We start from the raw sequence: 27,249 nt of genomic DNA, 5'->3' as shown, positions 1-27,249 counted from the left end.
GTAACCGAGTCTCGCACCAGGAATGGCGAGCAGACAAGGCGGTTCATTCAATTCCAGTCTCGGCAGGAGGAAATCGCCTCCCGCTAGCCCAGTCCTGCGAAAACCAGAGAGCGGGAGGGAGGAACTTACCTAGCAGAAAATATACAATAAACATGGTTCTCGGCTTACTTTTCTCGTGCTTGACTGTCCGACGGCACCGGTGTGCCTTTGCCTTTGGGGAACATTGTTTTGTGTGGGAGGACGCCCGCCTTCTCGGTCTTTTTATCGCTAATTCATCTGTCAGTTCATCGCGGCCAAGACCCTCTCGCACTCCAACCGCACTCCTCCTCAACCCGACGACACAACCGAGCCTGGTCCGGAGGGGGGAAGAGGCGGGTCCATAACTTGACTGATGGCCCGAAGAGCCAATCAGAGCGCAGTGTTTCTTTTAAGGTCTGTCCTTTTCTGTTGATTTCAGTTTGTTGATCTGACGTCGTTGACAAAGCTACCATATGTCAGTGCGTCTAATTTAATAAGGAAATTAATAGTTCTACAACTCATGTCTTAACATCTACCAGACAGATCTAGTAAATGTACCAGTTATTTAGTGCAACTTTGTGGCGATGCAATTCTGACTGTTTACGTGTTTAGAAAATGGTGCCGATATAAAAAGGTGTAACTTTCTGTCTGTCTATCTATCGCTCTAGTTTAAAAACCCATCTTTTGTGTTCAAGCATGAAGAGCTTATTAATACTCTCTCGTATGGTTCATTTTATTTTATCGTGCTGTTTTTTATTTTCCAATCCATGCTCCCTTTTTGAGTACTTTTTGTCACAGTACCAAACACTGTGGCAGGGATAGTAGCCTCAAACAAAGTAGACTCTAGATTGGGTTTCACAGATCCAGAGATTATAATAATACATGATATTATTGTATTGCATTATCATGTATTAAAATATATTTGACGATTAATTGCTTTGATATAAAAACAAAAACAAAAAAGCACCGGAAAATACTTGTATATTAAATATTTGGAAAGTAATGTGTAATTATTTAATACAATACAAAATAAATGCTCTTAATTCTTACAGAATGCACCAGGAACTGTTCGAATATATACTATATATTTTTACTATAAGATAAAAATGCTGGAGTATTTCTGTAATGACCAAACAAGTACATTACAAAAGTGCGTACCATTTTATAAGAGCCCTACACTGAAAAACAAAAGAATATGACGCGACTTCTGTTCCACCTTAAAAAACTAGACATCGCAGTAAACAGTAGAAGGAATGGCCGCCCACCCTCCGCCCACCTCCTCCCCTCCTACAGTGGTGAAAGTCTTCTGTAAAGCCGCTCAAGTGTGTGAAAAAAGAGGCGGTCACTCGGTGTGGGCCGGTGTTTACTATACACAGTAAGAACCACAGACTTTGTCACGACTTGACCACCACTACGAGCTGAATCCTTTTGTGTAAGTATTTTGTTTTTTACACGATAGTTTTGTCTCACAGTGACGATTGATTTGTGTGAAACAAACAGCACTGCCAAATAACGCAGTTGGTGGCACATGTGACAGGTTGGGCTTCTATGTTTCATATTATGCAAGCTGCAGCAGCAGACTGGGGGTCACGGGTGAAAGTGTCATTTCAGTTGAAGTGATTTTGAAGGTCATTGCATGGACTTGATTCCACTCTTGGAGGCAACTTAAATTATAGTATAACAATTTATTGACAACTTGCAACGGTGAATAATATTTAAGGGGAAATATTTGATAAAAGTTTGCAGCAATTTTTGGTCATAAATATAGGTCATGCATTTCTACCCCTGCCCCCTGTCAGTGGGTGTGCTATGAATACAGCTTGAATGTCCTGGTTCTCAGGACTCAACTTTTGTAAATCACATTTATCCATTTGACCTGTTTACCCCCCACTACCAAACAAGTAATACAACTAATGCTGGGCACCAACTATTGTCAACTGGATATGAAAAAAAATCATGTGCAAAATATTGGTCATGGTTAAATGATGAAATTATCCACCAACGTTACCAGGCATTTTTACGCTCCACTCACAAGTGTTTTGGTGCTGTGCAGGCATTTTTACGCTCCACTCACAAGTCAATGAGCCGTGGCTGCCCATGAACCTGTCACTGGTTCACCACCGTTCTATCCTTGGAGAACTTTTGCAGACACTCATCAGTGCAGGCAGAGAACGTCCTGCAAGTGCTGTGGTTTTTAGGATGCGAATGACACAGTCACAGTCTTGTCGCCGTCACAATTTGACCTTTGACCAAACGTACCTAAAGGCCTTTCATTTGCCGATGTTTTAGTGTTTGTAACATATGTCCTTTGAATAGAGGTTATTGTTGACATTTTTACATGGTTATGGCAAATTAAGGACTGAAAACGTGCGTCACAAATGGTGAATTGAAACTTTTACAAATCAGTTACGAGGCACCTGGAAAAAGGTGTTTGATTGTTGTTAGGCCACATCTGTGACATGTTCAGATGTGAATGAAATAAGTGCATAACAATCGACTGTGAAACCTCTCTCTCGGATCGTTGAAGTTTTGTATTAACAAACTTACCGTTACCTCAACGGGTAAAGCCATCCGCTATGTTATATAAATTTGCGTCATGTTGTGAAAGACTTGTGAGAGAACAAGCTGCATTAGAGAATGGAATCACAGGAACGATTTCCTAAATTGGCTTTGTTAGTTTGATCCAAGATTCTTCGGTCTTCTTGCCAACTCTTAAGTCCCTGGAGGTTTTTATGAATGTAAACTGAAGTGAAGTGCTTTGAGTTTCCATCAGGTCTGTCTTGAGAGGCAAAATATTCAAAACGGATCCTCCTTTCTGCGCTCTGTGTCTGGGTAGCTGTAAGAACATGACATCAGCGGGAGAAGATGGCAACGCGTTGCTGGACCCTCTGTTTATTGAAGAGAACGAGGAGGACTACAGAAACCCCACTGAAGTGAAAATGAGTCAGATTGTGCTGCCCTGCCACGCCAACCACTGTGGGGAGCTGAGTGTTGGACAGCTGCTGAAATGGATGGACTCCACAGCCTGTTTGTCTGGTAGGACAGGATCTAAAAAAAATGAAAACAGATGACCATGTACTGCTTTACAACAGGAGAACACAGTTCCCCATGTTCCACACCGCTAAGATTTTTCTACATAAAATTAGTTGTGCTGTTTACTGGTCCTTGTGACCCTAAAAGCAGTTGATGGTAAAGAGATTATTTTACTGTTTAGATGTAGATATTTTTTGACTCTATACTGTAAATGACATGATTCAGAAAGGAAAAGTTTTGCACCGCGTTAAACAAATCTTCAAACTGACATCGTTGTCACATTAAACAATATGTCAATTAAACAATGGAAGAAAAAAGAATAAAAATTAAAAAAATTTAATTGAACTTTGGGAATAGTTATCGCTGCCAGCTGAACAGAAACTTAACAGATATTTTACATCAAAAGCATGTTCTAATAAACAAATTAACACACACAGTCCTGGCCTAATACGCCACAACCGAAAAATGACCTGGTGAGGTGCAGACTCCTCATCTGTCCACTAGGCTGTTCAAACCCAGAGGAGACATTTTTTTTCTTATTCATCTTCTTGTATCGTAACAGAACACATTTTACAGCGAGTCTCGCTCCTTTCTCTGTCCCTGATGTTAAGATACCGTCAAACTGCTGACATGGTTGACCTATTTACACAAAACACCCATGAGGGAAATGAGACGCTGAACTGCAGTAGGAAAAACACACAACACTGATCAGTGCGTAGCAGGTGGTGAGAAGAAAACAAACATTTCAATTCAAACATACATCGATGTTGTGTCTTTGTGTTACTTTTTACTTGACTTCATATTCATATCTTGCACAGTTTTTGCAGAGCAAACGTTGCATTATGCCTGAGCTCTGCTTCGTGCTTCACCAAATATTTGTCTAATCTCTTCTCTGCCAGCCGAGAGACATGCAGGTTGTTCCTGTATCACCGCTTCTGTGGACGACATCAATTTTGAACATACAATAGGGTAAGGTGTTGACGTTAATGCTGCTCTGACAAGCCTATCTACAGAATACAAATGCACATTAAGGAGAGACAAAATTGATGTGTTAATTATGCTATTTTTTTTTAAATAATCACATTTAAAATTTCAGTAGATGCTCTCACTGTGTATCCAATAATTCCACCTTTTTCTGACATTTTTCCATATAAATATTATGATGATTAACCCCAATCTCAGTTGGTCACAATTTAAAGAGATTAATCCACACATACCCTGTGATTGATCAGATTTTAATTTTAATCATATGACGTCAGTCCTTAACAAAATTTCAACTAATTTAGGACCTGGAAAGGATTGTAGCTTGTCTTAGTTTTTATGTGTTTTCAGTTGTGATAGTTACTGATTTTTATATGTTAATTCTTTTTTTGGTTTTCTAGAATCACAGGTTGTAGACGTGGTTACTCTGTGGATTGGAAATCCTTGTGTTTGTTGTACATTTGTTGGTTCATGTTAATGGTAAAGCCCATGTCTGTCTTCTACAGAGTGGGGAAAGTTGTCAACATCATAGCAAAGGTCAACAGAGCCTTCACATCCAGCATGGAGGTTGGTGGGTGTGCATTTTTAGATATTATTTAGAAGAGTTTGGTTAACAAACCTGAAGTTAAAAGACACATGCGTGAAATCTCTACTTTTCAGGTGGGAATATTAGTGACCTGTGAAGACCTTTACACCGACCGGCAGTGGAAGATTTGTCACGCCTTTGCGACGTTTGTAGCCAGACGAACTGAAGCTGGAAAGGTAAACTACAGACACAAGTGCAGTTTCCCCAATACTTGTTCAGTATCCCCAGAGGTTTTTCTTTTTTTGCATCATGTGTTCACAGGTGCAGCTGAACCAAGTGGTTCCTCACACACAAATGGAGCAGATGGAGTACAGCCTGGCAGCAGAGAGGAGGAGGATGCGGCTCATCCATGCTGAGATCATCACAGATCTGTTGAACAGCAGCACAGCTCAACTGGGTATGGGACTAGGATACATTATAGGTTTATAACCTGGTCCTCGGTCACCTGTCGTCAACGTCTAACACTAGCTTTGTCCACCAGGAGAATGTCAGGAGTACACAGGGGCAGTGGCAGCTGAGAGAACACGAGTGGAGAGCGTGGAGCTGGTCTTACCTCCACATGCCAACCACCAGGTCAGCACCTTTGGAGGCCAGATCATGGCGTGGATGGAGAATGTGGCTACAATTGCAGCAAGGTATGAACTGAATGCGCTGCGTTTAAAAGTCTCTACCTGATTAATGCTACGTCCAGTTCCCCCGCAGGACCCCTAGAGGGATTAAGTGGTAGAAGATAAATGAGTGCTAAGCTGTTTGTACAGGCAGTTGAGAAAGTCCTAAAGCCAAGTGAAATTGTTCAGCTGATTTAATCTTATTAGAACTAACCTAAAAACAAAGGCCTGCTAACAGCTTTTCTGATGTTGACAAATAATTGTTAATGATTATATTTAAAGGTCTTTATCTTTGGTTTTAGTCGCTTGTGCAACGCTCACCCAACCCTAAGGACCATTGATATGTTCCATTTCCGTGGACCATCACACATCGGTGACCGACTGGTGCTGAAAGCCATTGTCAACAATTCCTTCAAGCACAGGTGAGGCGGCAGACAGACACCCTGCACAGTGTACGGTGTTTTTATGCAAAGTCCTTTTGAAAACCCATTAGCCTACACACTCTGTGTGCTGCAGCATGGAGGTGGGAGTGTGTGCCGAGGCCTACCAGGGCAGAGAACCTCTCCGTCATATAAATAGTGCTTTTATGACCTTTGAGGTTCTGGACAGTGAGGGAAAAACATGCACTCTTCCTCACATACGACCTGAGCCTGTGGTGAGTTTTCCAAATATCTTGTTCCTGCGTCTTAGGGATGAAGTGTGTGAATGAAGACGAACACTTTACCTTAACAATCAATCGACATTAGTCACGGTAATCATACAGAAAAAAAATGACTTTAACATTTTTAAATCTGAGTTTCCTTTTGTTTTCATTCATTTGTTACGCTCAAAACTTTTGGACAGGACGGTAAAAGACGTTATCAAGAAGCCATCGCAAGAAGGAAAATTCGTCTTGATAGGTCAGTAACTTTTTTCTCACAATTCAACACGGTGACGATCGAAGTGAAAACATACAACATATTATATCACATGTAAAAACATGAATGATGTGTTTATCTTGAATAACAACTACAACATCAACAACTACCAAAAGAAAAGAAAAAAAGTATTATATCTCCTACAATTGTTGTAAATAAAAACAAGCTACCGTTTTTATTTGAACACTGGATCCAGTTGCTCACCTGTTCTTTATTCAAAGAAGTGCAAACAAAGTGTGATTGTGACAACAAAGCCTTTCTCAACAAAGCGTTTGTTCAGTTTCTGGCTGTGTGTTTTGAGGACAAGGGCAAAGATTTGAAAAGAGCTCAGACATGAGAATATGCAATGTTTTTATTGGATCGGTTGTCCTGCAATGTTGCCTGGTCTCCACGACACCAAGGTCTTTGTCCCTACGTTTATTATTGATTAAAATGTTCAGACGATGAAGGATCTTAAAGAGTACCACGAAAAAGCACAACCTTGTGTTTAAGCCCTTATTTGACCAATTGCGTCATAGATAACAAATGAAATGGGTTCATGTTTTTTTAAAAACCGACATATTTTATCGATACATAACATCGGCTGCATTAGTGAATTACGGTATTGATGGAAACGAGCAGAGACTTGCAGTGTGTTCAGAGTTGGTTCTGTCCGGTGTTTTCTGTAGAAACCATTGTTCACTCTGCTCTGCAGCAGCACATGACTTGGCAGAACAGCATCTTACAGCTGATATGACTTTGATGCAGACTGGGTCAAGTATAATAGGTTCATTGTTTTAATTTATAAAGCACCCCCCCACAATGTAATGCCCAGTTGTATAGGGATATGCCACAGCTGCCAGTCAAAAGCAAACACTGCCACAGCTGTTTGCCTTAATATTTTTATTGTGGTCTTAAAGTGGTGATTATCGCTGCTCTTCATGTTCAACAGGAAATACATTATCTCCTGCAAGCAAACTGAAGTGCCTTTGTCTGTACCCTGGGATCCAAGTAACCAGGTAATGTCATTTCAGATGAATACACATGCTTTGTAAAAAGTAAAATTACAGCCATGACAGTTGTATTAAAGTCCCTGAGTCTCTTTGTACAGATGTACCTGAGCTACAACAATGTATCAGCACTGAAACTAATGGACACTAGAAACAACTGGGTGTTAACGTCTGAGAAAAACAAGGTCAGTGGGTTTTTTTTTTAAGTGTTAAAACCTCAACATAAAGCCATTTTTTTTCAATGTTGCGAAATGGCACCACATTAACATGCCATCAGCAATTACCAAGCAGTTCTGTCAACAACAAAGTTGGCGTGCGCTTGAGCACCTGCGGTAACTCCACTCACACTAACCTGACCTGTTTTATTGAGGCTGTGATCTGTTTCTTAAAGGTCCGACTCTACACACTGGAGGAAAACCATGTGCTGTGTTTCAAGGTGGAGATGCACGTCAGTGTGGCAGCAGAGCAGACCTTCCACCTGCTCTCAGACCTGAGGAGGAGGAAAGAGGGGGACCCACACTACAAGTCAGTTTGGTTTTTCATATAACACAGCTTAGAGTCCAAAAGTGCTTACGCAAGACAGACAAAAGAGAGAAATAGGCAGAAATCTTTGAGTTATATAACAAAACGGAAACACAGGTTGATAGAAAAAAAAAACAACAACAAAGAAACAAGTGCACATGGTCAACGGTCAAAGTAATCGTTGATTACTGTGTGTTTCTGCAGGGAGTGTGAGGTGATCAACCAGGCAGATGAAGATGACACCCTTTACCGAGTAGCTACACCCTCGGTAGGTAGAGGGGGCAAAGGTCAGGACTTTATCTTACTGGCGTCAAGGAGGAGGCCATGTGATGCCAGGTAGAGTAAAAAAAAAAAACAACACAGCACTTTATTCTTGTCACGGAACAAAAACGATCAGTTTTACCACCGTTTCTTTCATGATGTCTTTTTTATGATGTTCTGTTTCACCACAGTGACCCATACTTGATTGCTCTGCGCTCTGTTTCCATGCCTACGCACCCGCCGACCGATGACTACACCCGCGGAGAAGTGCTCTGTGCTGGCTTCACAATCTGGGACGAGTCAGACGCCAATGTCACCAAGGTTGGTTTAATCAATAGTAAGGTATCTGTATTAAACCAAAAATATGAAAACACATGCTGTTGTTTTAGATCACCTACTACAACCAGGCCACACCAGGAGTCCTTCCCTACATCTCTACAGACATCGCCGGCCTCTCGTCCAGCTTTTACAGCGTTTTCTCTGCCTGTAGCCACTTTCTAGAGGCCAACAAGGAGAACCTGGCTGCTCACTGCACTGTAACAGAATAGTACTAGCAGGAAGTACTGGAGTACAATAAAAAAGATGAGTAGGTGACAAGGTGGAAAGTTATACGACTACTTGGAAGTAACAGACAGAGAAAGTTGACCTCTCAGGGGGCAGATTTTCAGAGTTGTCCACCTTTACATCTGCTCAAAATATTCTTACAGGTGCTGAGCAACATGAGCCTGTTCCTAACAAAACAGCTGATGTTGCATATATGGTACTTTTAATCCTAATTTCTTGAATTTTAAAATTCAATAAGGCTAGTCCTTAATTCAAAATGGCGCCTCCAACTGGTCGTCTGCAGTAGCTCAACGCACAAGACTTTTCCCAGTGTTGGATCAGTAAAGTTTTATCTAATCTTTATTTGATCTAAACTCAGTTTTATAGCCTTTCAATACTCTGTCAAACTTTCAGCTAATTCTATGCTGCACAATATACGTTACTATTGCTACTGCACTGAGTGGCAGTGGAATAAGCACTTTGTTTTTGTCTTTATTCTGTCTTTCATTGAGGTCAGTAAAATGTAGAAAACCTGTGCAATAGTAGTTTGTAGGTCGAGTGTTGGTAAATCTTTTGTTTTGTATAAATATATTATTTTGACATGCAGTAATCATATGACAACTTTTATGACTGGAGTCGAATGTAGTTTATAACTGATTAAGATTTAGATTTTCTACCTCATTAGAAGTGTTTTTAACAAATTGATTAAAACGAACATTTCATTCTAAATAGTTTTTCAGATGTATTTAAGATATGATAAGTTATGTCATATTTTGTAAGAACTGCACTTGGATTTTGTTCATATGCACAGTCACTGTCTAGATCTTACCATGACTGGAGTCTTGATTTAACCTGAACAATAAAAACAGTTGATTATTATCTTTTTTGTGAGCTTTCTGATGCACCCTCAGCTCTCCCTGCTGCATTCTTGCCATTCCTTCTAGTTCACTTTATGAACAAAAATAAATACAAATACAGCCTGAAGTTTATTTTGATTTTGACGTGCAATTGGAATCTGCTGAAAAAGACTAAACCGAGCTTCTGGTTCTTTCATACATTTGGAATCTGGTGGAAAAGACTAAACCGAGCTTCTGGTTCTTATGGATTTGGTGATTATCCAGGTATCAGACAGCAAACAAAGAGACCAAGAGTGTACCTGGTTATATTCCATGGTTTAAATAATGGCACACGGTACTTTGAGACTAGTGTCAACCCGTAATCCCTTTAGAACAAATCCATTTCAAGCATTGCTGAGTGCCTTGTGCGGTTTTACCTAGTAGCTTGTTGTGCCTCCTGCCAATTTGCATTGCTCTGCATCAGCATATTCTTGCTTTTAGTCAGGAAGGCAAGCTGCCACTTGAAGCCAGTCTTCCTCCTCCTCCTCCTCCTCTTCTTTCCCTTTCCTGTTCTTGCGGCATGTTGAGGCTATCAACACTGACAATAATTCAACGTGGATGGGGGTGGCACAGGTATACAGTAACTCTACCAGCACAAAGTAACAGGTAATGGACAACCCCTGGAAAATACCCATGGGAATGAATAGGAAGTACATAGGACAAAAAAAATGAGAATTACATCTGCAACTTAATATTAAAACACAAACGTAATTAAAGCATACAGTAAATTACATAGTGAGACTGTAGTCCAGGGGTCACCAGCGTGGTGCCCTGGGGTCACCTGGTAGCCCCCATGGACTACCTAAGGTGCCCATGGTTCTAAAAAATTGACTGTTATTGTTCTTTCTGAATCAGTTACACTGGACTCTTATTGTTCTTTCTGAATCAGTTACACTTGCAATGATATTCAAATAGTTACTATTTTGTATTATTATTTATTACATATTTTACTATTTATTATTATTATTTATTACGCATTTATTATTATTTATTATTATTGCATTATTCCGAAAGTACTAAGTACGCTTTACGTAGCTCTCAGTTTCACAGAGGTTGATGACGCCTGCTATAGACCATATATAACATATACAGCCTGTCTGCACATTGAAAAACACCTAGAGCATCAGTTCGTCCTCCACAGCAGTTGGTGGCGGTAATGCACCGAACGTTGTTTTTGAATCTCGGGCAGATGGTGAGGACGATGAAGACGTGGGATGTTGACACTGTTCCACAGAAACCTGTCATTTATACTTTCTTCGCTGCTTTGAAGTGACATATCTAATGGACAAAATAAACAGTGTCGGCATGAAACAGCAGCGTGATCTAAAGCTACAGGCAGCCACGAGAGAGAAACTGCGGAAGTTCGATTCTCTGCGAGGTAAGTTTAAAAAACAAAAAAAACAACCCGGCGTTACTGCGGTAACGATGAGTTTGAAACTTTGATACTTTCTATCCGGCGTTAGTGCGGTAACAATGAGTTTGAAACTTTGATACTTTCTATTTAATGTGTGCCGTTGAATTAAAGGTCGAGAGGTGCAGGACGGTGAGTTTTGGGACGTAGTAGTTCTGACCGCAGCTGACCACAGTCAGAGAGAAGCCTACGAGCTGCAGGTCCGAGGAAAAGTGGACAGAAGAGAACTACCACTGGGAGTCCACTACAAGGTCTACTCCGATCCACCTGGACCGAAGATAGGTGACCACTACACTACACTACACGTCATATATGAGCATCATCAGATATGTTTACGTTAAATTAATACTTGTTTGTTTTTTAATAAACAATTGAAAGAAGTAGTTTGGATTTATTTGTCGTGTTAAATGTTTAAACTTATATAAAACCTGTGTTAAAATGCCTAAAGATTTGTCATCGACACAACATCCCTGTTTGACTGTTTACTTTGTTATTTACTCTATTTGTTTAGCTTTATAGTAATTCAATCTTGGTTCAAATCCTAGACACAAGTCAAATATACTTGACACATGGTAAATAAATTGAATTACTAATAATACATTTTTATTCTTTTCTTTTTTTACCAATCAGAAGCATTGTTTAAATAACATTGTTTATTTCATTGTTACTTTTTATGTTAGTATGTTTGTTTTGTACATTTTATGTTTGTTTTGCTCTTTTTGTTTTTATATATTACGCAGTATAAATGCTCTAGTCATAATGTCACACTTTATGTTTGTAAGGAAATGGAGGTTCTACTCTGTACGCGCTGCAGCAGCTGGATGAGGAGTATGGCAGCGCTCTGAGCAGGATGAGAATTATCCTAATCCATGCAGGTTTGCAAAAACAAAATCTATTTGTTCTAATATTTCAGTTAAACTTTACACCAACAACCAATATGACATGGGTGTTTTCACACTTTTAACTTTTGCTTTGTCCAATCAGGAGGCTTCAGTCAGCGTTTGCCCAGTGCCAGCGCTCTGGGGAAGATCTTCACCGCAGTGCCACTGGGTGACCCTCTCTACCAGATGTTGGAGCTCAAACTGGCCATGTATGTGGACTTCCCTTCCCATATGAATCCTGGTGTCCTGGTGACCTGTGCAGATGACATTGAGCTGTACAGCAGTGCAGAAAATGAAAATATCAGGTTCAATAAACCTGGCTTCACGGCACTGGCCCACCCCTCGACACTGTCCATCGGAACCACACATGGAGTTTTTGTCCTGGATTCATGTGAAAAGTCACCTGAGGTGGAGATGGAGAACAGTCTGTGTTTGCGCTTTCTTCACAAACCGAGCATCGAGAAGATGCATGACTGTGGTGCAGTGTGTAAGTGGCAGAGTGGATGTTCCTCTCCGCCTGACGCTGAGTTCGTCTACACAGACAGCACCTATTACGTTGATTTCCAAACGGTGAAGTCTCTACAGCATCTGCTGAAGGAGGTGGGCCCTGTTAACTGTGAGATTGATGCATACGGGGACTTTCTGCAAGCCCTGGGGCCTAAAGCTACGGTAGAGTACACCAGCAACACCGCGAACGTCACTAAAGAGGAGCAAGGTCTGGTTGACGTCCGCAAGAAGATCTTTCATCTTCTAAATGGAACCCCTTTGAATGTGATCCTTCTCAACAACTCAAAGTTCTACCACATTGGGACAACGTCAGAATACTTGTTTCACCTCACAGAGGACGCGGCGCTGCGGCGTGAGCTGGGCCTCCTGTCGTCTGCCTTTAGCGTAGACATGGACGAGAACCCTGGCAGCTGTGTTATGTACAGCAGTCTTGATCCCAGTTGCACCGTGGGAGCTGGGTCAGTGGTGGAGTACTGCAGGCTGGGAGCGGGAGCATCGGTCGGTCAGGGCTCCGTCGTCAGCAGCTGTTGGGTCGGCCCGGGCCTCTCAGTCCCCGATGCCGTCTTCATGCATTCACTTAGCGTGACCCGCGAGAACCAAACCGGGTTTGTAACTGTCGCTTTTGGGATCAATGACAATCTGAAGAATGCGGAGAGCCCGGCTCACATGTTAGAGCTTAAGTTTTCTGAAGTGAGTTTAGCAGAATGTCTGTCCCGTTGGAGGATGGAGAAGGAACTCCTGACGTTCTACGGCGACGTGTCCAGCTGTAGTCTGTGGAATGCCTCTCTGTTCCCCGTTGGACCAGATCTACGAAGCTCGTTCTCACTGACTCTGAAGATGCTTCAGGCCGTTCTCAGTGGCTCCACGTTTACTTTACCCACAGGAACAGAACTGATGTCCATGCAGGAGTGTTTACAGAGTAAGAACTTGGAGGAGATGTTGACATTCAGGGCGGGCCTCTACGATGACATCATCAGACAGAAAGGACCCAGCAGCTGAACCTGTTTATTTTGTATCATGCTAGTAGCATTCAATGTATACAATGGTATACAATAATGGTTTTCTCAACACACACTCAGGGCAAGATATTTAACACTAAAATGGTGGTATTTCATAATCAATGACTATGGACTATGGCACAAGGTCAGAGGTGGTATCACACCTCTGACCTTGTGACTTTACATTCTGCCCCTCCATCCCCTCCTTTCTGCAACGACCCTTGTCACGGCTATGCAGCCTCTTTGAGGCTAAATACCAGAACTTCCCAGTAGTCAGTCAGAACTGAAGAAGCCTCTTGGATGAAGAGGTGAAACGTCTTCAAAAAACCTACTCAGTCCAGTTGCCCTGAACAAAATTATTTTTGGATTAAATGACCTGGATGACTGAGAACCAACGCAGACACTTTAAAAATGCACTTTTTCATTTTAAGTTTGGGAAATGAAGTCAAATTTATTATGTTTTCTGCACTTGTTACATTGTTATGAGGGTCATGTAGGTGGAACTGTTATTGACGTATTTAAATGGAACTGGTGGCTGGAGGGATATGGTACGAATATGAAGACAATAAAGTTTGATACAGATCAGACAAAACCTTTTGTCAAAGTTTTTTTTCTTTTTTTCTCTTGGTCACATGTCTGTGAATATTCAGAGTGAGAAGACAGACGATGAGCTGCTGAATCACTAACAGGAGCTCAGAATGGTACTGTATAGAATCTCCAGTTCAGGTTTTTAATTTGATGGTACTGTATATGAGCCCCACCTCATTGTTCAACTGCAGGGAATGTAGGCCACATCCCCGCAGTACTGGTTTTGTAGCAGTCTGGTGTGAAGTAATAAATTGAGGAACTCACTTTCAAAGTTTTCCTTTACAGAGAAATGTGTGGTTTGAATTTGTATTTACATGCAAATTCCTACTGACTGCTCTATTTTCACAGTCACACGTATCTACATCTACAGAGGTCTGAGAACTGTAGCCGTTCAAAAGCGAAAGTACAAAAGTGATGTTCCCACCACCAGCAGCCTATCAGCGCATCGTTGGCCTTTTACACACGATGACCTAAACTAAACGTACAAGGGAAACAGCCTTGTCCGCAATCACATGGCTTGTGGGATAGATGTGGACCACGGGCCACCATTTGAACCACCAAAGTGAGGTATTCTACTGTAATTTCATCTGTTTTCTTAGGACAGAAAAATGAAAGGACATTTTTACACTTGTATACTATATACCATTGTTTCCCAAAGACTGGGTCGTGACCCTCAGGTGGGTCGCAAGAGGGTTTTTTTTTGGGTCGTCTCGCATCATGTTTCTCAGAAGTTTACGAATAATGTCTACTGACTCGGGTCGTGAAGGTTTGTGATTTTTATAATCTGGGTCCTCAGAAAAAATGTTTGCGAAACACTGCTCTGTACTGTATAAATATATAATGTACTAGTTTCTCTCTGTCTACAGATGAGTCCCATGTCGCCACTCAGTTGTCTTGTTTTACACTCGCTCACAGAGGCCGGGAGATCAGTTGTCATACTTGTTAAGCATTCCACCCAAAGGTGTTTATTTATAGCTCACGGCCGTGATCCCCCTTTATCTGGACCAGAGCGATTGTGGCTCCGAGTGAAGCGATTGTGTTTCTGCGTCTACACTTTTTCAGCCAACGACACAGCACCTGCAACAGCAGAGCAGCTTTATCAATGGGAAACTACAAGTCCAGACCTTCTCAGACGTGCACAGGTAACAACGATGTTTTGGTTTTTTTTATATAACGGTGTGTTGATCTTGAAGTGTTCGATAAACTTTTAGCTGTTTAATTGTTGGCTGTTGCCGAGAAGACGAGTGGAAGAAGAAGGTGGGAGAGTCGTATTCTGTCATCGTTGAGAGGTTGGAAGATGACCTGGAGCTTAAAGACACTGAGGTTGCAGACCTCAATCTAGCCTTTGGGTGAGGGGTCGTTTTATTTGGTTCAAGTGACAAAAATTAAGCAAGATTTGTCTTAACATTTGGGTGGTTTTATTCCCCCCGTGTGTGAGGATCAGTGTATCAGCCTCACACACACACACACGAGGCAGTGATGTTGTTTCTGTCCTTGGTTCAGTTCTGAGGAGGCTTTTCGGAAGGTGAACATCAACTACAGGACAGAGAAAGGGCTGTCACTGCTGCATCTCTGCTGCGTATGTGAAGGTATGCATGGCTGCCACGCTCTATTAATAACTCATAACCAGATCTGACAAGTGGTAGGAGGCATTACCATGGAGTGACGGTGGTTGTTGTGTCCACATAGACATTGTGCATGAGTGTGTGTTTTTATTTATATTTATTTATTTGGCCATACTTGTGTTTCAGGAAACACTAACCACATCAGAACCCTGATGCTTAAAGGCCTGCGCCCCTGCCGACTGTCGAGGAACGGATTCACTGCACTGCATCTGGCTGCTTACAAGGTGAACACGTGAGACTGGAATTTAAATTCCAAGGTAACATCTTTTTCTTGTGCTACCTGACACCTGGAAAAAAAAAGAAAAAAGAAAAGCTTTCTCTGCTTTACCACTTGGTGGAGTGCAAGTTCCATCCAATCCCTAAGTGGTTTCCAGTATAAGTACAGCTGATGTTGGCGGTGGATATCAAAACCCCATGGTGCTACTTTGTGCTCGTTTCAGCTCTTTCTCCAGGGTGCTCGTTGGTGAAGTGATGGTAATTTGTCTAAAAGGTCATTTTGAATCAGAAACCTTGAAGAAGTACGACTGAGTTGAACATTACTGCTGTTATTCAATCAATCAAATTCAACACTTAAACCTTTTAAAACTAACTGTATTTTCTTTTTTCTTTTTCTTTTTTTTTCATTGGTGGATTTATATGGTTTAAATAAAACAGGACAATGCTGAGCTGCTGACTGCACTTCTTCATGGGGGCTCTGATGTGCAGCAGCTGGGGTACGGGGCCCTCACTGCCTTACATGTTGCTACTCTAGCAGGAAACCATGAGGTGAGTTAAACCTGGAATAAAATCCTCTGTATCCGTGGTTCACAAAACTGAAATCATCACTGATTCTTTCCAGGCAGCAGACATCCTCCTACAACACGGGGCCTGCGTGAATGTGCAGGACGCTGTGTTTTTCACTCCGCTGCATATCGCTTGCCACAACGGCCACGAGGAGGTGAACTGCTAAATAAACCGATTCATAAAAGCTGCCGAGACTTGAAGAGTTGCATATTGTACACATCCAGATGTGTCTGCACAGGTAGCAAAGCTGCTGCTGAAGTTTGGGGCAGATGTCAATGTGGGCGGAGAAGTGGGAGACCGGCCGCTGCACTTGGCTGCCGCCAAGGGATTCCTCAACATCGTCAAGCTGCTGATGGAAGAAGGAAGCAAAGCTAACGGTGAAACTGAATTGTCTTACAGTCGTTATAAGGCTGGCAATGTTTTGACGATGTCAATGAGAAGAAGTTTGAGAAAAGGCGAGAGCACAATTTTACGGTCAAGTAGAGCTGGATGTCATCTGCATATACAGTAAGTGTAATTAGATGAAGTATCTCAGGAAGATAGAAAAGAAACAGGTGGATGATGAACTGTGGCCTGAGGCCTCAGAAAAGAACATACACACAAACACAACACAGTGTACTCAAGATTTTGGATTTGTTTAAGCTAACATGCAACAGGTTTTGATAAAAATACTGGCTACAGTCTTCCTGGTTGTAAAAACAGGACTTTGTGCATGTTTAATCCAATGGATTCATTGGTAACATTTCAAAAACAAACATCATTTGTAAGCGATAGCCTTCTACTTTTTCTGCTCCTTCTGTTTCCAGTCAACTTGTAAGCGATAGCCTTCTACATTTTCTGCTCCTTCTGTTTCCAGTCAACGCTCAGGACAACGAAGACCACGTCCCTCTTCACTTCTGCGCTCGCTTTGGTCATCATGAGATTGTGCGTTTCCTCCTGCAGGGCAACTTTGACGTGCAACCTCACTCTGTCAACATCTACGGGGACACGCCTTTACACCTGTAAACACTTCGCTGTGGCGTGTGTTAGCGTATGTGTTTTTGGCCAACGTTCTGGAGACGGACTGAAATGTTGTCTTCCCTCAGGGCCTGCTACAACGGCAAATTCGCAGCAGTGAAGGAACTGGTGCAGCTCTCTGGCACAGAGAGTCTGCCCAAGGAGAACATCTTCAGCGAGACAGTACTTCACAGGTAGTACTACAGAGCTGTGTATTTCCCTCGTGTTGAATTCCTAATGATGAACACATACCATGTCTGACAGTGCATGTACCTACGGAAAAGACCTGGAGATGGTCAAGTTCCTGCTCAGTCAGAACGCTATGAGCATCAACCATCAGGGCAGAGATGGACACACAGGTGGTTCTGGACATCAGTCTAAACGTTCACCATGTCTGTAGTTAATTCAACCCTTATATGAGTCAGTCATTATTTCTGTGTTTAGCCCTTCACAGCGCCTGTTTCCACGGCCATATTCGCCTGGTTCAGTTTTTGCTGGACTGCGGTGCAGACATGAACATGGTCGCCTGTGACCCCAGCAGGTCCAGTGGGGAGAAGGAGGAGCAGACCTGTCTAATGTGGGCGTATGAAAAAGGTCGGTCTGGAAGCAACATTACAGACACCACTGATTAAAAAAAAAAAAAAAAAGAAAAAGTTTAACCTTAGGATTTCTGTGCTTTCCAGGTCATGATGAAAGAAAAACTCAGGATTTCTGTGCTTTCCAGGTCATGATGCCATTGTCACCTTACTGAAACACTACAAACGCCCGGACGACACTCCCTGCAATGAGTACTCCCAGCCAGGAGGTGGTGCGTATCCCGTTTGATGAGTCTGGTTAAACGTTGCATAATTTCCCCCTCAATGATCTGCCTGAACACACTCTCTCTCTCTGTCTCTCTGTCTCTCTGTTCCAGATGGGTCCTACGTTTCTGTCCCATCTCCTCTGGGGAAGATAAAAAGCATGACAAAAGGTAGCGAGCCGCAGCCAAACCCCAGCAGATACTTTCACAGCTCACATCACTGACAGCTGATGTTACAGCGGGTGGTGGCACAGCTGCTGCTGACAACAGCTGCTGCCCACTTCGTTTCTAACAAGTGAAAACAGCAATAGTGAGAACTAAAGATTCAACTCAGAAAAAAAAAAAATCAAAACCAGAACAATAACAATAACTATTTGGAAAATAGAAAGAATATCTGTGACCTTAACTGAAGGAAACGTCTGAATGAGGCTCAAATTACATACAGTTCTACTGTATATCAGTGTTTCCCAAACTCCTGGGAAACATGATGCAAGACGACCCGAAAAAATTCTCTTGTGACCCACGTGGGGGTCACGAACCAGTATTTGGGAAACAATGCTGTATATCATGTGGTACATCATTACAGTACCGTACCATAAACTTAAAAAGTCATTTCTGTAGAATCCAGATCACATATGTTCAAATAGTTGTTCTTGTTCAATCACATTAATTAAAACAATTAATATAAAGCCACACATTTAAAAATAACATAGTAAAAGAAAATATAAAATACACACAAACTCTGTTTGTGGCCCTCTGGTGGAAGGTCCAGGGAGTACACCGCCCTCTCCCTGACACTGATGTCAGTTATTTAATATTGTGACAGGTTCTGGGGAGAATGTGTCATTTTTATTTGCCTCTTGGTTACAGAGAAGGCAGAAGTCCTCCTGCTCAGGGTCAGCCTTCCGTCCCAGTTCCACCTTCAGCTGTCTGAGCTGGAATTTAACGAAATTATTGGATCAGGTACGTTTTATGTTTTTGAAGCAAGAAAATCTCCTCCTCCACCTCCATATTGACAACCACTTCTGTTTTATACTCAGGCTCCTTTGGCAGAGTCTACAAAGGCAAATACCGGAATAAAGTTGTGGCCATAAAACGGTAATCTTTTATCTTGTACACTAGAAAAAAAAAAAAAAAATTTTAACATCTTCTCCATTGAATTTAAATTGTTTCTCATTAACTCTGCAGCTACCGGGCCAACACGTACTGCTCCAAGTCTGACGTGGACATGTTCTGCAGAGAAGTCTCCATCCTCTGTCGTCTCAATCACCCCTGCATCATCCATTTCGTCGGGGCGTGTCTGGACGACCCCAGCCAGTTCGCCATCGTCACACAGTACGTCTCCGGAGGCTCACTGTTCTCCCTGCTGCACGAGCAGAAGAGGTGAGGACAGTGTGTGCACGCTATTCCCCAAGTAAGTCTCTGTTATCGACTCTTTTACAGGTGAAGAAGTGTTGACAAAAGTTTTGGCTTTTGAGTGTAAAACATTCCCATTCTTTATATTTAACAGATGTTTGACCAAGAAGTGTTGACAAAAGTGTTGAGTGTAAAACATTTCCATTCTTTATATTTAACAGATGTTTGAGAGTCAGGAATCAATGAAAAGTATTTGTTTCCTTTTCATTAAAACAATATTGGGAATCAATTTTCTGAATGTTAGGTGCAAAGTCTATTTACTGCTGCGTGAAAATCTAAATTCTTGGTTGTACATTGGTTGACTACTATTCCACCAAGCGCTCCACTGTCCTCCAATCAGAAGCCTTGCTTGAGTCTCAATATCTTCCTTATTAGTTTATCGTCCCTCATTAACAAAGCCACAGCGCCACCACTGCCGGGATGAATCATTGATCCAGACGAAGTGTTCCCCTAACTGTAGGGACAGGTGATGTCTTTATTGACTGCTCTATTGATCTGTGTGAAGTCCCCCGTGTGATTGGCAGGGGCTATTGATCTGGCACTAAGTGGCCGCTGCTGCTTTAATGATGTGTCAATGGACAGGCTCATCGACCTGCCGTCCAAGCTCATCATCGCCATCGACGTGGCCAAGGGCATGGAGTACCTGCACAACCTCACCCAGCCCATCATTCACAGGGACCTCAACAGGTGACCGCCGCACTGATTACACACAGAGACACCATGTGTGGTTTGTGTCTGAAATAAACTCAAAGTCTTCACCAATAATGCATGAAATAATTCTTTCCAGTCACAATATTCTGCTGTATGAAGACGGACACGCAGTGGTGGCTGATTTTGGAGGTGAGCCGTGTGAGCAGAGTTGGTGAATATGGCAGAGAATGGTTCAACTCAGAGCTTTAGGTACGCATGACAAGACATTAACAATCCAGCCTGAAGATAATCTGCAGGAGTCAAAACGTAACGTTGTCGACTGTCGAGGAGGAGACAACGTGCAGGAGCAGGACCTGAACGTCAGCACTGCTGACTGGGGTTTAAATACAGTTTTCTAATTTAAAAAAAAACACAACAACTCAGGAAAACAAAGCTGAGCTGCTCAACACACAGACAGAACTAGTAGAGCTGAAAACCTGATCAACAACAACATCAAACACTATCAAACAGCAACAAAAGGAGTCAGACACCAGAGCGAGGGAGCGGCAGGTCTATATATACCCAGGACACCAGGTGACAGGAGTCAGACTAATGAACAGGCAGAGCACAGGACACAGGTGTGACTGATTAAACAGCTAATCAGGGAGAGAGAACCAGTGATTACTGACTGATTTACTGACTGTTCAACTTAGAACACGAAAGAAATATAAATGAAATGAAAATAGCATTTAGAGTGAGAAAAATAAATGAAATGAAAATAGCATTTAGAGTTTAAGAGTTTAAATTAATCTTACGTCATGATATTAAAAATTGTTTATCATTAAAAATGACATTTATTAAAAAAATACATTGTGATGTTTTATTGTCTTTGTTCAGTTTCTTTTTTCTGTCTGTAGAATCCAGATTCCTACAGTCTGTAGATGAAGATAACATGACCAAGCAGCCAGGGGTCAGTATTCTTTTTTTTTTTTCTTTTGAAACAATCTGTTTAACTGCTGACCTCACACACACACACACACAGCTACTGTAGAAACATGTCGTTTTTTTCCCCTTCACTGAAACTCTTGATGTTCTACTAGAACCCGTCTCCAGCCCAAAACAATTTTAATTAAAAAAACAAAAGAAAACAACAACCCAACAACTGCCTGTGTGCAGTTTCCTTCTGACGGTGCTGACTCATCACTCTGAGTGCTGCTTGAACTGCAGTTTGATGTTAAGTGTGCTGCTTCTCCTGGGAGCTGCTGATGGTGAAGCGCTGCTTGCCCTTTCTGGGACGCAGTGTTTTTTTTGTCAGTAATTGGGTCCCGTTGTGTGTTTGTGTGTGTGTGTGTGTGTACACAGAACCTACGATGGATGGCTCCGGAGGTGTTTACCCAGTGCACCCGGTACTCGGTGAAAGCAGACATGTTCAGCTACGCCCTCTGTCTGTGGGAGCTGCTCACTGGAGAAATTCCCTTCGCTCACTTAAAACCTGGTAAATTTTGCTACAGCCATGGATTTTCATTATAGTTGGTTGTCCTGTTTTTTTATGTACCATCATTGCTACAACTTAGGGTTACAATAAATAGGCAATAAACAGGAGGAAGACCTGTAGTAACTGAGGGTTAAACAGTAGTTGGTTGGTGGTAGATGAATCAAATCAAACTCCTGATTTCCAGTAAACAGAGAGTCGCTGGTTTGGATAATCAGTCAGTGTGGACCAGTTCCTACTGGCTGGTAAATTAAGAACCGGTACAACTATGAACTCATGGTGTTCCTCTGACCTCAGCTGCAGCCGCTGCCGACATGGCGTATCACCACATCCGGCCTCCCATTGGCTACTCCATCCCTAAACCCATCTCTGCCCTTCTGATGCGGGGCTGGAACGCTTGTCCAGAGGTAGGGGTTGCCAGGTTGTTAATCAACCCTTCAGGAAATGTTTATAAAACCAAGCCATTTCTCCCATAAAACCTACGTGTTAGTTGTTAACGTTACTAACGTTTTTCAGATGGACGCCCGGTGTCACAGACATCGTCCGTTTGTCGTTATCTCACTGCAGGTTCTTTAGCTTAAATACGCAGAGTAAGCTGCTCCGTGCAGCAGTAATGAGCGGGACAGTGAAAGCCCCAGGTGGCGCTTTAACGCACGGCTGTTCATATTTAGGAGCATGCGTGACTTTGATGATCCTCCCTTGTTGGTGTGTGTTCATAATTACCCAGGCATGTTTTTTTTTCTTCCTCTGCCTCATTAAGGCATGTTATTACATGGCTCAGCATGTCGGCACCTCGCTCCCTCTGTGGTCTGTCTCCTTCCTGTTTGACAGTTAACGCTGACAGCCAGTTTATCTGTTGTCGTACATGCCTCCGCCCACTGTACACCGCCTTCTTTAAAGACCACAGTGGTGACTTTCACTGGTCATTTCTGGGGTGTATTTGTATTCATTATTGTATTAAAGCAAAACACATTTATCTTCACATGGACAGACATACAGTAGTCGTTAAAACTAGGGCTGTCCGATAATTTCGTCCGACCGATATTATCGACCCGATATTAGCATAATTATGTAATATCTGTAAGAATCGTTAGCGTTTTTTTCCTCCGATAATGAAAAACCCGATAAGGCAACGTTTGGGTTTCGCCAAATGATGTGTGCTCTAAAAATAGTTTCGGGGATAAACGGCTGTATATTAAAGTGAAAGACACTAGATGGCAGCATTGCAGCTCATTTTATTACTCTCATATACAAACAGCAAAAAGTTAATATCGGACATCGCTAGTTAAAAACAGATAATATACAGTAATAGACTTGTGTCTGATTGCTTGGAGTCATTTGATCATGTTTATTTTTTCTGTGCCTCAGGACAGGCCTCAGTTCTCTGAGGTGGTTTCCAGCCTGGAGGAATGCTTGTGCAATGTAGAGGTACGAAAAGTCACCCACCATCTGAACTGCTGGCCCCTGAACTGAGTAACACGGTCTTTAATGTCACAGCTGATGTCTCCGGCCTCAAGTAACAGCAGCGGCTCGCTGTCGCCCTCGTCCTCCTCCGACTGCCTTCTGGGCCGAGGGGGACCGGGTCGGAGTCACGTGGCCGCCCTTCGCTCTCGCTTTGAGCTGGAGTACGCGCTCAACACGCGCGCTTACGGTTCTTGGAGGTACGACAGAACACAAGTACTAGTATTTAATACCACATTAACACCACGAAGCACCGGGAGATGTAAGGAAATGAACGACAGACGTCAAGAAGGTGACAGCTTTCATTTAGGCCAATCAGAGCAGTTTTACACGCTGTAGGTGAATTATTCTTACAAAGGAATTCCTCGGACGTCACGCCTGGGCTTGTTGAAAGGACTTGTACGAAACAATTGTACAAGACAAGTGGCGAGTAAAGCATTTACTGCAACAGTGAGGTGTGAAGTTGCCTGGAGACCAAACAGGAAACAGAGACAGCAAATACAATGAAACATACATGGAATTCTGACACAGGGGGAAAGAGCTCAGTGTGTGTGTGTGTGTGTGTGTGTGCCACACTCTGTGTTTGTTGAATCCTGGCAACAGTCTCTCTCTCTCTCTCTCTCTCTTTCTCTCCGAGTCAAGTAACAGAGGGTGGGGTTTTCGTGAATTGCTATTGGCTTGTTTGTAATGTTCCTAATGGCGCTCCATTAAACGGTAGACTCGCAGGCTTCTTCTCTTCCTCATGTTTCACAGAAAGTGCAGATTCAATCACATCAAAATTGATTCCTATGATCAACGAGCTGTCAGTGCTGTTGTTAATTTTGTATGTGGCACTCCCGCAGAGAAAGTGAGAGCAGCATTAGTGTCAGTGGATTGAGTTTCGTCCGTCTCTACTGTATCTTCTCACGTATCATCTCTCCATTTTCTCAAAAGTAAAAAAAAAAAAACGGTTGCTGTTTGGACTTCAGTGTCTGAACGTTTCTGTTTTTTTTCTTTCCAGTGAGCGACGGCGAGCGTCCGGAGGTCTCTCACTGGAGGAACTAAGGAGGACTATGCAGTTTCCTCCCATTGATAGAAATGGTTTGTACGCAGAGTTCTCCCTCATTGGGTTGGCTTGAAAAATATTTTAACTTTATTCTGTCTTGACTTCTTTTCGGAAACACCAGCCTCACTAAAACCCCATCTGTTATTTTAGTCAAAGACTTCTTCTAATCTTCTAATCCTATTTAGGGGAAAACTGTTGGTAAAGCACAACACGAGATGAGACGTGTGACATTCTTTTGATCGCTAGAATTTTAATCATGTCAGTGAATAAGAAATATATTTGTGCAACAGTGAAGCTCTTCAGAATATAACTTAAATCTTTCGTGTTATCACATGCATCGTAACCACTGAAACCCAATCAGGAGTTACCCATAATGCTGCTGTCCATGTGTCTGTGTTTCAGGATACGTGTCCGACCCCATGAGCACCGTGAGATTCTGTTCCTCCTTCAGCAGCAGCGGGAGCTTTGAGGACAGTAACTGACGCTCCGTGTTGTTGATTTTATTTCGTTTCTTTGTGACACGCCCTGTTCCTGTGCAAGGATTTAATCCTAGTCCAAATGTACAGGTGGTTTTCAACTGATACGGTATAAAGTACCAGCAGTAGTGAAAAAATGAACGTTGTGACGGGATTGTTTACGTTTTCCTCAAATATCTCCACTTTACCGTCGTGATATTTGACATCTACGGCAGTTTAGGTCTCGTGTGTGTGTGGTTCTTGTAAATATTTGGTTCTTGTTTCTGAATTCATGTCGTTGGTTTCGTTTGTGTCAGTAAAGTATTTTTTGGTTGTCGTTGAATTTTTTTTACATCTATCTTTGTGGAAAAATCATACACTGCAAACTGTCTGACTTTACACACACCCTAATGGAATGGTTTGGTTGGTACGAGCAGCATCGTTTAAATAGTTTATAGCACTATGCAAATGATGTAAGTAGTTATGTTGTTAAGGAACAATGTTGCCACAAGTAGCAATTAAAATTTGTTTTTACTTTCGACGGTATGTAAAGTATTTGTAGCGTTACACCACAGGTGCTAAAGGAAACAGAAGCAGAAACAGCTCTGCCACCAAGATGGAGAGTGGTGAAACACAGTTCCAAATCCCAAGTCAGACACCATGGTAACACTAAGCACAACAACAATACAGTAAGTAGTTACATTAGCATCGGCCAGGTCACAGGGGGGTGGATTTCAAACACTGTTGTCCTCCTAACATCTTCATAAAAGATTGAAGATTTGTACACAAAACGGTCGACGAAGAAACTTAGAAAGAGAAAGAAACCCAGCAGTGCCATCAGTCCAGAAATGACAAAAAAAAAACAACAACAATGGGACCCAAGAAAACTTGTCTACTGTCCAGAGTAGTCTGATGAGACGTGGTCATCATGGATGACCAATGGAGCTGAAGTACAGAAAACAGTTTAAATCATTGTCTCCTGGATCATGGTGGAGGATGTCTACGAGGTTAGGGCTGCATTTGTAGCAAAAAGTGTCTGAGTCCAGAGCTAATAATCGCAAGCAAAAACTATTCATTTAATCGTGCAAATCCTTAGCAGCAGAACACTTCTATCGTGCAAATCTTTAGCAGCAGAACACTGACCCCCAAACATCTTATTGGTTAGTCATAATCATCCATTAGTTCTTCTGGGATCACAGACAAAGACAAAGACTTAAAATCTTCAGAAAGTCTTAAGATATTAGTTCTATAAATTCTAGTTCTCTCGATTCTAAATTTCAACCTCTGTTTATTCACTCGACGTTTGTTATTGATTTCTGCGCAGTATTCCAAAGCCCTTGACTGTGTCATCCACACCGACGTACAGTATCAGTGACTCAAAGCTGCCAAATTGTGCTTGTGTCTGGTCAGGTGAAATATAAAGTCCACTGGGGGCCATCATCGCTGCGGGAGTCCAAGCTCTCATCAATAATTCACTCGTTTGTAAGTGCCTGTGGCTCAGTGTCTGTTTACATGTAAGAGGTGATCGCAGCTGTAGCTGATAGCTCCCTAAAACTCTGTCGCTTTGTTTGTACAAAGTCTGAACCTGTCGATTGTAAACATTTGAAGCAGCAGTCACAACTCATCGTGCTGCTTCCTGTTCTGGTGATGTCATCAAGGCAAAAGAAAAAAAACGACTGCAGTGTCCCTGAAGAACCACTTCACGGGAAATTAACTATGAATGTCCGACATATTATTTTCCAAACACTTCGATATTAACCGATACCGATATAGGCCTGGTATTTCCCAGCTCCCCTGCTTATTCAATACCGATATAGGCTTATTAAAATTGATTAATAAAGTGAGCTGCAATGCTGCCAAAATGGATTAATAAAGTGAGCTGCAATGCTGCCATCTAGTGACTTTAACTTTACTATACAGCTGTTCATCCCCAAAACTATTTTTAGGGCACATATGGTTTGGCGAAACCCAGGCATTATGGGAGAAAAAAAAAACGATAACGATCCTTACAGATATTACATGATTATGCTAATATCGATCGGCCGATATTATCGGACATCCCTAAACTTAACAAATGATTGCACTGAAGAAGATCTGACATTCAGTTTAAATCAATAATTAAAGTAAGTTGTAAAGTAACCCTGGTTTTCCAATAGCAGTACCTGTTACACGAGGTACTACTACACCGACGGATGAAAATATATTTCTTTCCTTAGAAGAATATCTACGACTGGTGCTGTTTGAGCCTGAGACGTGGTCTTCTAATGTAAACTCTCGGTTCTTGCAGAACTCAGTAAAGGATAAGAGCTGTGACCTAACAAGGTCTCATCAACTGAGTAGGAGCTCAGTCCCTCTTTACTCAGCGGCTGTTTGGTGTCTCTGATTGGCTCTCCACTCACGCTGTCGGACTGTTTGACCGTCTGCACCCCTCTGTAGCTGGACGCAGCCTGACTTCCGTTGTCAGACCGGACGGCGGTAAAGTCAGGGTTCTCCAGTGTTTCTCTGGTGTCCTTCGGTGCATCGGAGCTCACTGGGAGATCGCCGGGCTCTTCTGGGACAAGACTCGGCGCCTTTTCGCCTTCTGTTTGACTTCCGTTCAAGCCTGGTGTTTTCTCTTGACCTTGTTTCAGGCTGGCCGTGGAACGTTGGGTATCTATGATGCTCTCCACTTCAGTTTTAGCCAAAACACCTTGTGCTCGATGCTCTTCAAGCTGATCTTCTCTGTCTTCTCGTAGAGATTCCTTGCTTCCTCCATCAGGTTCACTGGTCTCTGTCTTTGGACTCATGTCCTTCACCTCTCTCTCCCGG

General features: G+C 42.3%; 5 protein-coding genes across 8 annotated transcripts in view; 3 read left to right on the top strand and 2 right to left on the bottom strand.

Moving 5' to 3' along the window:
* The window catches only part of ssbp3b (single stranded DNA binding protein 3b), a 12,447-nt gene extending 12,078 nt beyond the window's left edge, over positions 1-369 (bottom strand). Inside the window, exon 1 of one of the 2 annotated variants that reach the window (XM_008330667.3) lies at positions 169-369. In XM_008330667.3, the coding sequence (XP_008328889.1) occupies positions 169-224 (56 nt within the window). In that variant the 5' untranslated portion in view covers positions 225-369. The remainder of the gene's footprint in view (positions 1-168) is intronic. The other variant, XM_008330658.3, reaches the window with a different exon arrangement.
* A 145-nt stretch (positions 370-514) lies between these two features.
* acot11b (acyl-CoA thioesterase 11b) lies at positions 515-9,338 on the top strand. Of its 3 annotated transcripts, none has more exons than XM_008330678.3 (16): positions 515-1,450; positions 2,855-3,054; positions 3,951-4,020; positions 4,539-4,599; positions 4,693-4,794; positions 4,880-5,015; positions 5,100-5,253; positions 5,529-5,648; positions 5,743-5,881; positions 6,070-6,125; positions 7,075-7,141; positions 7,234-7,317; positions 7,524-7,657; positions 7,859-7,990; positions 8,107-8,236; positions 8,305-9,338. In XM_008330678.3, exons 2-16 carry the CDS (start codon positions 2,865-2,867, stop codon positions 8,461-8,463), a joined length of 1,734 nt encoding a protein of 577 aa, XP_008328900.1. In that variant the 5' UTR covers positions 515-1,450; positions 2,855-2,864; the 3' UTR covers positions 8,464-9,338. The 3 variants fall into 3 exon arrangements, with proteins under 3 accessions (XP_008328900.1, XP_024910039.1, XP_024910040.1); XM_025054271.1 differs by having other exon boundaries at positions 2,792-3,054; XM_025054272.1 differs by lacking the exon at positions 515-1,450 and adding an exon at positions 3,663-3,776 and having other exon boundaries at positions 2,919-3,054.
* A 1,179-nt stretch (positions 9,339-10,517) lies between these two features.
* Positions 10,518-13,434, top strand: fpgt (fucose-1-phosphate guanylyltransferase). The gene is made up of 4 exons (XM_008330692.3): positions 10,518-10,732; positions 10,880-11,047; positions 11,548-11,640; positions 11,750-13,434. Exons 1-4 carry the CDS (start codon positions 10,636-10,638, stop codon positions 13,150-13,152), a joined length of 1,761 nt encoding a protein of 586 aa, XP_008328914.1. The 5' UTR covers positions 10,518-10,635; the 3' UTR covers positions 13,153-13,434.
* A 620-nt stretch (positions 13,435-14,054) lies between these two features.
* Positions 14,055-25,543, top strand: tnni3k (TNNI3 interacting kinase). Its single transcript, XM_008330704.3, has 25 exons — positions 14,055-14,881; positions 14,980-15,088; positions 15,243-15,328; positions 15,491-15,588; positions 16,019-16,129; positions 16,203-16,301; positions 16,386-16,524; positions 17,004-17,148; positions 17,233-17,337; positions 17,408-17,502; positions 17,588-17,737; positions 17,868-17,951; positions 18,057-18,113; positions 18,813-18,905; positions 18,983-19,040; positions 19,131-19,325; positions 19,941-20,045; positions 20,146-20,198; positions 20,906-20,958; positions 21,351-21,483; positions 21,778-21,887; positions 22,849-22,908; positions 22,978-23,141; positions 23,942-24,021; positions 24,389-25,543. The coding sequence occupies exons 1-25, from the start codon at positions 14,842-14,844 to the stop codon at positions 24,466-24,468; spliced, it is 2,502 nt and encodes an 833-aa protein (XP_008328926.1). The 5' UTR covers positions 14,055-14,841; the 3' UTR covers positions 24,469-25,543.
* A 762-nt stretch (positions 25,544-26,305) lies between these two features.
* The window catches only part of erich3 (glutamate-rich 3), a 28,887-nt gene continuing 27,943 nt past the window's right edge, over positions 26,306-27,249 (bottom strand). Inside the window, exon 18 of the mRNA XM_025053455.1 lies at positions 26,306-27,242. Within this exon, the coding sequence (XP_024909223.1) occupies positions 26,703-27,242 (540 nt within the window). The 3' untranslated portion in view covers positions 26,306-26,702. The remainder of the gene's footprint in view (positions 27,243-27,249) is intronic.

This window comes from Cynoglossus semilaevis, chromosome 2, assembly GCF_000523025.1.
Source record: "Cynoglossus semilaevis isolate Cse_v1.0 chromosome 2, Cse_v1.0, whole genome shotgun sequence".
Taxonomy (NCBI): domain Eukaryota; kingdom Metazoa; phylum Chordata; class Actinopteri; order Pleuronectiformes; family Cynoglossidae; genus Cynoglossus; species Cynoglossus semilaevis.
Note: the sequence above shows the minus strand (reverse complement) of the source record. Positions and strands in the feature narration are given on the sequence as shown.